This window comes from Aquarana catesbeiana, linkage group LG12, assembly GCF_042186555.1.
Source record: "Aquarana catesbeiana isolate 2022-GZ linkage group LG12, ASM4218655v1, whole genome shotgun sequence".
Lineage (NCBI taxonomy): Eukaryota > Metazoa > Chordata > Amphibia > Anura > Ranidae > Aquarana > Aquarana catesbeiana.
The window spans coordinates 65,955,923-65,971,518 of NC_133335.1; the positions used below are offsets into that span (position 1 = coordinate 65,955,923).

The 15,596-nt window shown below is 44.2% G+C and overlaps 1 protein-coding gene across 1 annotated transcript; it reads right to left on the bottom strand.

Moving 5' to 3' along the window:
• Positions 1-13,232: 13,232 nt before the first annotated feature.
• On the bottom strand, positions 13,233-14,291 carry LOC141113790 (ADP-ribosylation factor-like protein 11). Its single transcript, XM_073607076.1, has one exon. The coding sequence runs from the start codon at positions 14,078-14,080 to the stop codon at positions 13,520-13,522; it is 561 nt and encodes a 186-aa protein (XP_073463177.1). The 5' UTR covers positions 14,081-14,291; the 3' UTR covers positions 13,233-13,519.
• Positions 14,292-15,596: the final 1,305 nt, after the last annotated feature.

The window sequence follows — 15,596 nt, forward strand, 5'->3', positions numbered from 1 at the left end:
CCCTTGTCATGCTGCTGATTGTTGCTGGTCTCTATTCATGTTGACTAATGTCAAAGGTCCTGGAGACAAAGAGCGAAGAACGGACGTGGAATAAGTGATGTATCAGCAGGATTGAGCTGGATCCTATAGGCCCTGAGCAAAGCACACACCAGTCAAAGGCAGCGGTAGCTATGCCTCCCAAATTTGCGAAGGGTAAAATGCTCCATAAAGGAGAAACAGTAACACTAATTATTATACCACCACTAAAAGCATTTGCTAGCATTAACCTGTACTTGTGAGGCAGGGCCTAGTTAATAAACTACATGTCTAGAAACTAATGACTTTCTTTGCTGGGTAACTTGATGGCATTGTCACCATGTGCCAGTAATACTGTCATTTCAAATATGAGCCTGGCATCAGTGACGCACATACTGATCACAGAACTCATTATAACCTTTAAAAGCCTTATATTTTAGTGAAGGAATAGAGAATTCCTGCTATCTTGACAGGGAATAGACAGCCTCTGGATCGTTAAATTGTCCAGAAGCTGCAGATGGTTCTGTGTTATTTTAGAGTGAAAATAGCTAGTGGGCACCGCGTTCTGGATTTTAGGATTGGCAGATATAAAATTTTGTTATGGGAAAAAACAAGGTCCTGGCAGCTGGCATGGTGTGGATTATCAGAGATTGACAGAAGAGAGTCAGTGACAATGTCTTGTTATTTTAGAGGACGTAGTCTTGGCTGAGCTCAGTCTCTGGATTAGCTGAAATTGGCAGACAAAACCCAGTGACTGCTTAAAGGATGTGGTTTTGGCAGTCAGCTGGTTCTGGATTAGAGAACACTGCCAGGTAGGCAGCAAAGCCAGCAACTTGTCATTTCACTCAGAGAATATGGATCATGAGAAAATTACTTAAATTGGAGAAAAGCAGGCAGGATAAATACACCATTAAATTATTGGTAAATGTGGGCTTACTGTTTTTAGTGGGGAGTTACTTCTGGATGAAACTACATTGTGTGTAATTACTTGTTTTTTTAAGGGAACATTATTTTTTCCTCCAAAAATATATAAGAATAGGAGTTGCATGGGGGGCATTCTGTTTGCGTGAAGGCAGTGCGGTGTGGGAGGATCTACCTGTGGGTGCTGTGGAACAGAATGGTGGCTGGCTGGGCTTTCCTCACACATAAGTGGTGTGGGGTGGTGGGAGGGATGTGTAGGGGCAGGGAAACAGGTTGCCAGTATATCAGTATATGGTCAGTGTACTGCTCCCAAATATTGTCCCCCTTTACATTGGTGGTCAGTGAAATGCCTCCTTACATTAATGGTCAATGTAGTGCCCCCATTCATTCTTTTGGACATCTTTGTTAACTTGTCTGTCTCTTCTGGGTTCAGGCAGCCAGCCCCCTGATGATGTCTGCAAGCTCTGCCCTCCTCCATTACTTGGTGGTCTGTGTAGTGCCTTTAATTGGTGGAAAAGTTTGGCCCGAACATCGACCTGTTCGCCCGTCTGGGGAACACCCAAATTTGCAAGGCGCTCGGCGGGATGTTCGCCCGCCGAGCAGCCCACAATGGACTGCACACTGCACAGTGCATTCTAAGCCCTGATTGGGCAAAGGTTTGCTCAATCAGGGCACAGTGAATAGATGGTTGTTAAGGAGTGGGCCGGGAAGCCGGCTGTGGCGTCCTCAACAATGGATGAGTCATCAGCTGTCAACGGGCAATAGAAAAGTGTCTAAAAAAATGGCATGGGGGTCCCCCCAATCCATACCAGGCCCTTTGGATCTGGTATGGATTTTAAGGGTTACCTCACACCAAAATTTTAAAAAAAGGGCATGGGGTCCCCCCAAAATCCATACCAGACCCTTAGATCTGGTATGGATTTTGAGCGGAAACCCCACACCAAAAGTTTTTTTTTTTTTTAAATGGCATGGGCCCCCCTCCCAAAATCCACACAAAACCCTTATCTGAGCATGCAACCTGGCAGGCCAGAAAGGGGGGGGGATGAGTGAGTGCTCCCCTTCCTGAACCACACCAGGCAACATGCCCTCAACATAGGGGGAGCTTTGGGGCAGGGGGGCTCTGCCCCCCCCACTCCAAAGCACCTTGTCCCCATGTTGATGGGGACAAGGGCTTCTTCCCCACAACCCTGAACCCATACCCTTTTTACTGACCAATAACTTGCATATAAGCCTTCAAAGTAGGGGCTTTTTATTTTTCAAGGTCGGGTCCCATAGATTTTAATAGGGTTTGCGGTTCAGGTCCAAACTTTTTACATGATCGGAAGTTCTGGTGCGAACTCTAATCAGTATAGTGCCCCCCCCCCCTTACTGATGGTTAGTGCAGTGCCTCCTTACATTGTTTTACAACAGTGTAGAGCCTTGGTGTTCAGCAAAGAGCCTCCATACATTGTTATTCAGTGTAGGGCAACCTTACATTGTTGATCAAAGTAGTGTTTCCTTATATTGGTGGTCACTGTAGTGCCTGTTACATCAGTGGTCAGTTTAGTGCCCCATTACGTTGGTGGACAGTGTAGTGCCTCCTTACATTAATGGTTATTGTAGTATCCCCTTACATTAGTGGTCATTGTAGTACCCCTTACATTGGTGGTCATTGCAGTGGCCCCATACATTATTATTTAGTGTAGTGCACCCATACATTGGTGGGCAGTGAAATGCTCCCTTATATTGGTGGTCAAATAGTGCCCCCTTACATTCTTTTGGACATATCTGGGAGCTTGGCTGTCTCTTCCGGGTTCAGGCAGCCAGCCCCTCAATAATGCCTGCAAGCTCTACCATCCTCCATTACTATGTCCTTCCTCCAAAAAAACCCAAACAAACTAATTTATATGAAAACCCAAACTGATTGCATATATATACAGTGTATATATATATATAGCAGTCAGTGTGGGGTGGTGGTGGGCGACCATGCAAACACATGGTAATGAGTGAAGGTCTACTTTAAGATCTAAGCAGCTATTCCTGAGACAGCCAAATTGACTATAATGAATATTTAAATTAATCTATTGTAAGAACACTAGAAGTAGTTTCTCTTTACATTAGTGCCTCTTTATATGTAGTGTCCCTTTACATTAGTTGTAAGTGGAGGAATGCCCCCATACATTGGTGACCAGTGTAATGCCCCCTTACTTTGTTAGTCGGCGAAGTTCCCCCTTACACTGGTGGTCAGTGTAATGCCCCCTATATTGATGGTCATTGGAGAAATGTTCTCTAGCATTGATGGTCGATGAATAACTGCCCCTTATATTGGTGGTCGGGGGAGAAGAATACACTTTCCCTGGATGTTAATGTAGACTGTAGACAGTGCCCTGTGACATTGGTGTCTACTTTGCATTTATGGTCTGTGTATTGGTCTATTACATTTATGGTGAGTGGGAAAAATGCTACATTACATTGGGGGTTAGTGGTAAGAATACATTGTACATTGATGGTCGGTGGGTAGAAAGACCACTAACAACTATTGATTATTGGTGCAAGTGTATACTCACTGACAAAGACACTAGAGGCTCCACCAAGCCCATACAGCTGTCATTTCTGCCAAATGAAATTGGTGTTGGAACGATGCAATAACTGTCATTATGGACATTAGTCAGGAGTTGTTCAGTGAAGAACTAGCGACCTCTAGAGGAGTTCACAGATTCCACAAAACCCTGGTTTATCAATCCCAGCCAAAACAATCAGAATGTTTCTTTCCTCTTTCTGTCTGATGGTTGTCAGGTGGTTGCTGTGGGAAACAAAAAATACATTTCCTTTACCTTATTCAGATACTTTGGTGCTCTTTATGAGTGTCTCTAAGGGACATACTGTGTGTAACACACAATTACAGTATGCAGTAAAATTTACTGTTTGACCCTGTTGGACATGTTTGACGTTAATCCACAAAAAAACAGTTGCCATCATCCTATTGCACAATGATCAGTGTGCCCATATTTTCTTGATAGCCATAGTCTATATATTATTATGTTTTTAACCGCTTAAGGTCCGCCCTATAGCAGTTTTACTGTTACAGGGCGGCACCTGTGCGCAGGATCACGTATACATACGTGATATGACACCTCCTGGGAAGGGGGCGCACGTGCGGGCCGCCAGCGGCTCGCTCCCGCTGTGATTACACACATCGGAAGCCGATTGGCGGGTGCACAGTACCCGATGTCCTCTGGCACAAGCCGATTGTGAGAGAGGCAGAACTGCAATCTGCCTATGTAAACAAGGCAGATCGCCATTCTAACAGGGGGGAAGGGATGGAATTTGTGTCTCTGCTAAGCAGGGAATAAATTCCATGTCTTCCCCTAGTGAAAGCATTTCACACAGTTTACTAAAACACTGACTAGGCACACAGTTAACCCTTTGATCGCCCCTGATGTTAACCCCTTCCCAGCCAGTGTCATTCATACAGTGAGAGTGCATATTTTTTAGCACTGATCACTGTATTAGTGTCACTGGTCCCCAAAAAGTGTCAGTTAGTGTCAGAATGTCCACAGCAATACCGCAGGTCCGCTATAAGTCACTGATTGCCACCATTACTAGTAAAAAAAAGAAAATTAATAAAAAAAACAAAAAAACATCCCATAGATTGTAGACACTATAACTTTTGTACAAACCAATCATATACGTTTTTATTACCAAAAACATATTGGCCTAAATTTATGAAGAAGTTTGATTTCTTTACATTTTTCATTGGATATGTTTTATAGCAGAAAGTAAAAAATATTTAAAAAAAAAAATTAAAGTCTTAGTTTCGTAAGAGGCTCGCCAATCTTAATGAGGCAAAGGCCTCTTTTTCTCCGAATCAAGGGGAGACACTACTTCAAAACTTGCCATTACCAAGACTGTCAGACCCCAGTCGCGAGTCTATGGAGAAACCAATCACAGTCGAGGAAGTCCTCACTGCCATAAAGACACTTAAACCCCGCAAACGCCCCGGCCCTGACAGCCTTCCCAGCGCATATTACAGGAAATTTGCGGATACGATGGCCCCCATCCTTGCAAGTTAATTTAATTCCCTCTTGAAACAGCGCTCCTTTGGTCGAGACACATTGACAGCTATAATCTCTATGATTCCCAAACCAAACATGGATAATACCCAATGGTCCAACTATAGACCTATATCTTTGCTCAATGTGGATATAAAAATCCTAGCCAAGATCCTAGCGTTGCGGCTCAATCCAATCATTGGGGGGTTGATCCACAAAGATCAAGTGGGCTTTATTCCCCGGCGGCAGGCCAACGACAACATCCAACACGTAATCCTCCTGCAACATCTAGCCAGATCCCGTAAAATACCTATGCATCTTCTATCCTGGTCTTACCTACACTTTATCCTGCAGCGCTGGGGTTTTGGCCCACATTTCCTGCAATGGATCAACGCCCTATACACCCAACCCCAAGCATATGTGAAATATTCTGGGTTTCGCTCAGAATCTTTCCCAATACAAAGAGGGACAAAACAAGGCTGTCCTTTATCCCCGTTGGTTTTTGCCCTCGCGATTGAACCCCTTGCAACCCTAATTAGAACAAACCCAAACATTCAAGGCCTGAAGGCTGCCTCCTCGCCACACAAATTATGTCTTTTTGCGGACGATGCCTTACTGTTTGTTACCTCACCACATATTACCCTTCCCAATCTCATTCGACTTTTAGACAAATTTGCACAGGTCACAGGCCTAGAGGTTAATCAAGCAAAATCTAGGACCCTCAATGTGTCTCTACCACAAACAGAGCTTAAACTCTTACGAGAGAATTTCCCTTTCCAATGGTCCACCTCATCCATTCCATACCTAGGAATAAAATTGACCAGTAACACGACCCATCTATTCCACATTAACTATCTTCCTGAACCACTTATCATCACTGCTTAACAATTGGCAACCCCTATGTGTCTCATGGCTTGGGCGGATTGCGGCCGCAAAAATGTCACTGCTCCCCAAGCTCCTATATCTCTAGAGAGTCCTCCCAATCTCAATCCCTCCCTATTTCCATCGAGTTATACAAAATTGAGTGTTCAAATATATTTGGGGATCCACGAAACCCAGGGTTTCACGACCCATCATGCTTCATAATAAACTTAATGGAGGCCTAGGGGTACCCAACTTTCTGCGTTATTATCACGCAACCCAGCTGGCCCAAATTACACTTTATGATGCAAAGGTCGAAACGCCTCTACGGGTCAGCTTGGAGGCGATAGATCTCCACCCTCTCAGTGTGTCTAATCTGCTATGGCTACCTCCCCCAGCTTGCGGTCCTATTTCTAATCCAACACGGCATTCTCTTAAAATCTGGGACAAATTACGAAAACCATTCAAATTAATATCACCGCACTCTCCATTGCTCTCATTCTTTGGCCACCCACTCTTCTTGCCTACACCAAACCAGCTTCATTCCAAGCCTGGGCCCGGGCTGGGTCGGGTATGCGACTCGGTCACAGGAAGAACTATAAAGTCATTCCCAGCCCTACAAGCACAAGCTCGACTCCCAAATCAGGAGTGCTTTCGTTTTCTACAGACATCCACATTTTGTCCAAACAGTTGTAGGATCAACAAAGCGGGCTTTCACACTGGGGCTGCAGAAGAGGCAGTTTACAGGCGCTATTTTTAGTGCAAAAACGACTCAGTGTGAAAGGGATCTTAGATTTACCAAAACGATATAATAGGAGGACACACCATCTATCCAATCATTCTCTATCCAATCAGACCCCTGCACTACATAGTTGATGATAGCTCTAAGGAGATTGCACAATTAAATTGTACAGTGTATGGTGAACCTTACAGAACCCTGGACATACTTCTCCTGTTTTCAATACTACAGCTCTGATCCACACAGGCTGTTATCTGATCGCTCAGTTCCTGCACACTCTGCCAAATGAATGATCTATGCAAGATGAAAGTAAGGTAGAAAATAAAAATTCACAAAAGAAGATATACGTTAATTCCTCCTGCAGGCAGACCAAGGGTACTCCAGAGCTCACAGAGTCTCCCTGACACTTTGAACAACATGAAGATATGAGGTGAAGAGCCGGCAACTCGTCCTCCCGATAAAGGTTTTTTATTGATAAGGTGTAGTGTGCGAGTTACAGCAGGTTGCACGTTTGATAAAAAACCTTATTTATAGCCATAGGTTATAGCCTATGGTCCTAGAAAGTAATGGAGACTTTTTTTATACAACAAGCTGGACACTGAGGTAAGGGCTGTGGATAAAAAGAAAGTTTTTTCTTTTCTGCAAAAGAAGTACAATAATTGTATATTGGTACATAGGGGAGCTTGAATTTAAAAAAAAAAAGGGTGAACTTAGACTTTAAAATCAATTGTCCAGACAAAGAAGGCAAAACTTTTTTCAGAGAGCAGATGATTCACTTGATGCGCTAACCCTCAAACTGACCCTTACATTTAAATATCCCTGTCTTTAACACATTAAGCTTAAAAGTGTTATGATAAAAAGCCTTCTGTGTGCAGCAGCCCCCTAAAACTTACCTGAGCCCCATCTCTGTCCAGAGATATCCACCAGTAACTCGGCCATCTGAGACACTCCATTTTGATTGATTAAAACATAGCAGCAGCGCCATTGGCTCCTGCTGCTGTCAAAGTCAGTAACCCAATAAGGAGAGAGAATGGGTGGGGCCAGGCCACGGCCCTGTGTCTGAATGGACACAGAGCTGTGACTTGACTCGGGTGCCCCCATAGCAAGCTGCTTGCTGTGGGGGCACTCAACAGGGGGGAGGGGCCAGGGGCACAGAAGAGGGACCCGAGCAGAGGAGGTTCTGGACTGCTCTGTGCAAATCCACTGCGGACAGCAGGTAAGTATACCATGTTTGTTATTTTTATAGAAAAAAAACGAGACTTTACAATTACTACTTTACTTTATTCTAACCCCTAAAATTGACCCCTTAAAGTGTTTGTTAACCCCAAAATTTTTTTATAGATCCTGGTCCCTTAAAGCAGATGGCACAGTGCTTGTGCCGTGTAATCTGCCCCCCCTCTGAACTGTAAAAAAAAAAAAAACCTGAATCTGCCACTTCCTGTATGCCCTCTCTAAACAGACCATGATAACCCGGGCTGCTCCGCCCTGATCACCGTGGTCAAAGTGCATCCCTCCGTCATACGCTGCCTGCTCTGCTCTCCTCTCTCCCCCCTCATCCCCTCTTTCCTGCCTGTAATCTCCCTCTCTGTCTCCGCCCCCCACCGCCGCTATTATTGTAAAAATAAAAATTTTAATTTGTCAGTGCCAGCCCCTCTATTAGAGGCTGGCATTGCACACTGTGTAAGTTGTTTTTAAAAACGAGTGTTCTAAATACAAAATTTCAGCTGTCTTCAGGCCAGTCACGTGACTCACAACCACTTTACAGCTCCGATGGATAGCTTCTGCGGAGGAGACAAGCGGCCATGTGATCTCCCCAGGTGACGTCACAGGGAGACCATGGCCCCTCCCGCAGAAGATATCCATTGGAGCTGTAAAGCCGCCGCGAGTCACGTGACCGGCCTGAAGACAGCTGAAATTCAGTATTTAGAACACTCATTTTTAAAAACAACATACACAGTGGGGGTTATTTACGAAATGCAAATCCACTTTGCACTACAAGTGCACTTGGAAGTGCAGTTGCTGTAGATCTGGGGGGAAGATCTGAAATGAGGGGAAGCTCTGCTGATTTTATCATCCAATCATGTACAAGCTAAAATGCTGTTTTTATTTTCCTTGCATGTCCCCCTCAGATCTACAGCAACTGCAATTCCAAGTGCACTTTTAATGCATTGTAGTGCAAAGTGGATTTGTCTTTAGTAAATAACCCCCACTGTGTCTAATAGAGGGGCTGGCATAGTCTTATATAAGTGCCACAACAAACACTTTAAGGTTAATTTTACCCAAAGGTGATATTTTAGTTATGGGCGGAGCCTCATGAGATGAGTCAGACCCTGGCATCTTACATGTGTTGGGCACGCCATCAATGAGGCTTGTAAGCTGGTCCCTAAGACATCTTCAGTATTCGAAACTCCACTAGAGGGGCCTATAACAATACAATACTACAATCTTGGGGCCTAACAGTTCAGCTCATGACTGTCTCAAAGCCTAGGCCAGCAACTTTGTGTTTGGATGGTGGGTTGAAAACTACACGCTACACTAGCCTCCTGGTCCAACATGGCACCGACCCATAAGTAACTAGGAATACTCACGTCATAGGGCCCTGCATTTCTTGGTGGCTCCAGATTAGGGCTCCGACAATTTCTTCAAACACCTGGGGCCCATGAGAGCCCAAATCAGCTGGTGTGTGTTCCATAGATGGGTCTGCTCTTCACTGCCAGGAGGGCGACTTCTTCCCCTGGTCATTATCACTCCCAACCCAACCAGGATTACACTATGGGGTCAGTTCACTAACGTTTACCACGTGTACACACAGTCACGTGTCTCAATTGCATAAATTATTGCATGCGCTAAATAAAGTCCAATTCACAAAAGAATTAAAGATTATACGGTATTTACCGCAAAATGAGAAATGTGTCTGTAAATATTGTCTAAAAACTAGGGTTGTCCCGATACCGAGCATTTGCCCAAGTACTTGTACTCGGGCAAATGCTCCCGATGCTTCCCCCGATACCTGGAAGTCAGCTGTGATCGGCGCGTGGGGGAGTTACAAGATTCTCCCCCAGCGGCTTTCAGCTGCTTTAGTGACATACAGCGGTGATCGCTCACCGCTGACTGTCGCTGCATCCTCCTCCATGCCCCCTCTGTTCCTCTGTCCCCCTCCGTTCCTCTCTCCTTTTCTGTCCCCCTCTGTTCCTCTCTCCTTTTCTGTCCCCCTCCACTGTCCCCTCCGTTCTGCTGTGCCTCTCCGCTGTCCCCTCCGTCCCCCTCTCCTTCTCTGTCCCCCTCCGTTCTGCCGTCCTCCTCCTCCTTCCTTTGTGAATGGACAGAGTCAGCTGACTCTGTCCATTCACATAACTGAAACATTGTAATCTCCTGTGATTACGATGTGTCAGTTTATGAATGGAGAGGAGCCACTGTCTTCTCTCCATTCATTCTCAGTGCAGCTGAGGCTGCAGAGAAAGGGACTGGGGGAATCTCTATCCTCTGTCTCTTTCTCTGTCTCAAGGGGGAGATATCAGAGGTCTGTTAAGACCCCTGATATCTCACCAAAGCCCCCCCAACAGGGCTGATTAAACAAAAAAAAAAAAAAAAAAAAACATATTGCAATAAAGAATAAAAAAAAAATTATTGTAAAACACATACACCGTTCAACCCCCCCCTCCCCCCAAAAAAAAGCACTGTTAAAAAAAAAACAAAAAAAACCAAAAACACTGTCACGTGACATAAAAAAAAAGTATCGGTATTCGGTATCGGCGAGTACTTGAAAAAAAGTATCGGTACTTGTACTCAGTCCTAAAAAAGTGGTATCGGGACAACCCTACTAAAAACCATGCGGTAAGCTCTTAAAGGTGTTGCGAACCCTCATGTTTTTTTCACCTTAATACATCCTATGCATTAAGGTGTAAAAACTTCTGACACTGACCGGCCCCCCAGTCCCCCCCCCCCCCCCGTTTCACTCACCTGAGCCCTTCGATCCCTCACCGGAGATGCGCTGTATCTCTCTGCCCGTGGTTCTCGGCTGTTGATTGAATAGATTGATAGCAGCGCAGCCATGATGCAGGCGCAGGGGGAACGGGGCAGAGTCTGGCATTCTGTGTCAATAGATGCAAATGCTGGACTTGGTTTACCGATGTGGGGAGGAGCCGTGAGCACCGCCGGTGGACCCCAGAAGACGAGGTTCGGGGCCACACTGTGCAAAATGAACTGCACAGTGGAGGTAAGGACGACATGTTTGTTATTTAAAAAAAAAAAAAAAACAAAGCTTTAAAAACCCTTTAAATCCAATTCACAAACAGAACAGGGAGTAAAAACACCAGGGTATCACATGCAGTATTTGTCAGAAACAAGTGTGGGGGTCCCCCAATAGCTGGTTGCTAAGGAGTGGGCCGGGAAGCCGGCTGCTACATCCTTAACAACGGATAACTCATCAGCTGTCAGCCCCCTGCCTGCAGACCCCCACAACCACCGCCCAGGGTTGTGGGGAAGAGGCCCTTGTCCCCATCCAATGGGGACAAGGTGCTTATGGGGTGGGGGAGCGGGGCAGAGTAAAAGCATCCCCCCATGTCAAGGGCATGTGACCTGGTATGGTTCGGGAGGGGCGGGGGGGACGACACGCAATCTTTAAAAACAAAAAATGTAGCGTGGGGTTACCTTAAAATCCATACCAGACCAAGAAGGTCCTTTTCAGAATTTTTATCTGCCGGCATGTTTTCTTTACATTCAGCTGTCAGCAGGGAACCTGCTGACAGCTGGTGAGTCATCCACTGTTAAGGAGACGGCGTCTGGTTTCCCGATCTGCTCGTTAACAAACAGCTCAATGCGATGAATTACTGCATGCAAATATGTGGTAATTACCACATTATCAAAACTTTACCACAGTGGTTATTTACTGCAGTTCTTGGTGAATTGAACATTTATACAGTTGTTTCAGCTTGCGTTGTTTTACCATTTTCTTTAAGCATTATTTAACTCTTAGTGAATGGACCCCAAAGTGCCTTATTTACTTTGTCTTATTTTTAGATGCATTACTTTTTATTAGGTACAGTAGATAAATTGGACTTTGCTTCTGGCTGGAATAATGTTATTCAAAAGGATGCCTGACACCTGGGTGGGCCAGTACAGAGTTAGACCACAAGCAGCCGGACGGGTACAACTCAAGATACACTCCAAAAGTTCTGGTGGGCCATTCCTGGATGTAAGGTACTTTGGGGTCAATTCACTAAGCATTAAATAACGCTTTATAATAATGCGGCCCTCTCCTTAGCAACCAGCTATTGCGGGGGACCCCCAAACTTGTGTGTGAGAAATACCGCATGTGATACCACCAGCGTAAAACGTTAGTGAATTCAATTGTCCCTTTGGGTTCTAATCCAATAAATCCATATCTGCTGGTACAGCTTTAACCACTTGTCTACTGGACTATTTTCCCATTTTTTGCACATGTTAAAATCTACATTTTTTTTGTTGGAAATTACCTTGTCATTTATTGTACCTTGGTAGACAAGGGGTTCAAGCTTTTCTTTTGAGTTATTGCTGTTATCTTCAGGCTCATACCTTGAGAAACCCATGTGGTTTCACTTGGCCCTCTAACACCTTCTTCTTCTTCTTCAAGGTACACAACTCCCTTCCCTCCTAGGCGCCACCCATCTTGTGGAGCCTAGGCCACTTCATGTAATGGAGGGTGCCTTAGCTAGGCAAATAACCCCTGCTTCTTTTTTTTTTTGTTTACTTTGTTTGCTAATATTTTTACTCCTTTAACATATGTTTACATATTTAACATATACAGTATTTACACATTTCACAAAAAAATAATAACAATTAAAAAAAATAAAAAATCTATATTGATTGAAAATAACTTTACAATGCTTTGTACTATTGCTGACAGCTTAAAGCGGTAGTAAACTCATGTCATTTCTACTACATTAAAGCATTATATCAAACAAACTACTTGTTTTTGTTTAAACACCCACTAACAATATGCTTCAAAATCGCTTACTTTTCCAAATAAAGAGACTGCAAAACGCTCCTGCTTTTCCCTAGCCGCCGCCATCACAACAGAGGTCTTCCGCATTTGTGCAGTACCTTATTTCCGCCCTCAGTAGGTTTCCCTGGCCGTAATCCACGCATGCGCACTATTCACCCTATTCAAGCCTCAATGAGGAAGGAGTAGGAAGAAGTAGGAAGAAGTGTTGCAGCTGATGACAACAGTGGGAAATGACGCAGCCCCGGCATAGAGCATAAGCTTGCCGGAAAATTAGGGCTAACGGCGCATGCGCGGGTGACGTCATTGAAAAGAAAAACAAAGATTACTCGGAAAGGAAGCCGGTAAGAACAGAATAACAAATCGCAATAAATAGCATAGCCTGCTATTATTAATTTAGAGAAAAGTGATAAGAATGGGTATAGAACCGCTTTAAGTGTACACAAAACAGTTGCGGTAGGTATCGGTCATTGGTATCAGCGAGTACTTAAAAAAAAAGTATCGGTACATGTACAAAAAAATTGTAATGGTGCATCCCTATGTAATACGAGTATCAAATCAGGAAGGCCTGGGCAAAGGCACTACATAGTGGATGGTAGATCTAAATGAGATTTTGCAATCAGATTGCACAGTGTATGGCCATATATAGATATACATTAAAGCAACAAAAATTATACAGACTACATAAAAGGAAGACAAATATTTACTTTTAGTAAGGCACATACTACATTTAGGGCCATTTCACCCCAGCGCCTGTTCTAGCACAATCACTGATGTGTGGTAGGATAATGCAATGTCACTTTGTTAAAAAAAGTAAGTTCCAGTGGCAGTGTGAGGTGGCGGATTGTGTGGCACTTCTATTTCCCGCCCCTCAGCAATGGGTATTTTGGCCATTTCCAAGTTGGATAGTTGACTTTGCTGAAAGGCCCACTATCACATCACCATTGTGTTCCTGCTATTGTTCATCTCTTCTTATAGCGATCTGTGCTCCTTTATCATTGTGCACAATTTCTCTAGAGCCTCTTTAACCCCTTCTCCAGTAAGCCCACTGCAGCCAAATACGGCCCACTTATTATATTGAATCCTCTCCAGATCAAGATATAGTGCCACTTCGGAAGGGGAACAAGCACCCTCCAGATCTTGCTTGTTGGCCAGTACAATGAATGGTATGTCCACAATTTCTGTAAAGTTTAATACCATAAACAGGTTTTCCTTGGCTTCTTGGAATATTTCAGTGTCTGTACTGTCCACCACAAACACAAAGCCATTACAACCGGATAAATAGTGTCTCAACAAAGGCCAACCCTTCGCTCCCAGGCCAACATCCCATACCAAGAGTGGCACGTCATCTACAATGTCCAAGGACTCCGCATTATGTCCAATTGTTGGTATTGTTTGCACCACTTTGTTCAACTTCAGTCTGTAGAGAATCGTAGTCTTCCCTCCTCCATCCATTCCGAACATTACAACTAATGCTTCTGTTATAGTCCTCCTTCCACAGAAGCCCTGAACCCTGCTCACCAGGCTGCCCATATCTTCTGCTAGGACAACCACAGCTATTACAAGGAGTCTTCAGAAGGATGCAGACTTCCAGTAGGTAGCAGGAGCACTTCTAAGTCTCCCATAGTATCAGGTTTCTGGCAGGAAAACAGTCTCTTCCTCCTGCTCTGCATATGCAATGCTCTACTTTCCACGCTGGAGTTTGTTGGGTCACATGACCACTTGAAGAGGTATCACATGATTACTTAACAACAAAAAAAAAAAGGAAAAACTTTATTGCTCTTTGCAGAAATGTACAACAGTTGCATTGTTTATCAAGATTTAGGCTGTGGAAAAGAAGGGGAATTGAAAAACTACAAGGAAGCAGCTTGTGTCAATTTCTTCTACTTAAAGTAAAAGTTATTATTATTTATTTGATAAATGAGATGCTAATAAATACTTAGGCACATATGCTTTTTTTTTTTTTTTACTTTTAAAACGGTTCTAATAAACAACATAGGCTACCTGGTCTGTAATTTCTATGTACATACACTATATTGTCAAAAGTATTGTGACACCTGCCTTTACATGCACAGGAACTTAAAGCCCCGTTCACACCTATGCGAATTAGATGCGACTAACACCGCATCCAATTCGCAGGACATTTTAAAATGCATTAATTTGAATGCATCTGGTTCACATATGTGCGTTGAATTCGCACTGCGCATTGCCCAAAAAACATGTGTGTTTTCTGGCCATTGTGGTGTGAATTACAAGCACATTATCTTCTATGGGAATGCATCTGATTTGCAGATGCATTCGGTTCTGAACATGAATTTATTTTATTTTATTTATTTATTTCAGGTACTTATATAGCGCCATCAATTTACGCAGCGCTTTACATATACATTATACACATCAGTCCCTACACCCTCAAGGAGCTTACAATCTAAGGTCCCTAACTCACATTCATACATACTAGGGACAATTTAGACAGGATCCAATTAACCTACCAGCATGTCTTTGGAGTGTGGGAGGAAACCGGAGTACCTGGAGGAAACCCACGCAGGCACAGGGAGAACATGCAAACTCCAGGGAGGTAGTGTCGTGGTTGGGATTCGAACCAGTGACCCTTCTTACTGCTAGGCAAGAGTGCTATCCACTACACCACTGTGCTGCCCCTATGAATTCTCTCCTTCTCCTCACTACACCTCCCCCCTCTCTCCGCTCACTGATCCGCAGCTACAACGGAGAGGAACCGCTGAACAGCTGTTTTTTCTCTTCGCAGAGAAAACGGAGCTGGAATTCGCACCGCACATGTGTGAACACAGCCTTAATGTCATCCCAGTCTTATGCCCCGTACACACGGTCGGACATTGATCAGACATTCCGACAACAAAATCCTAGGATTTTTTCCGATGGATGTTGGCTCAAACTTGTCTTGCATACACACGGTCACACAAAGTTGTCGGAAAATCCGATCGTTCTGAACGTGGTGACATAAAACACGTACGTCGGGTCTATAAACGGGGCAGTGGCCAATAGCTTTCATCTCTTTATTTATTCTGAG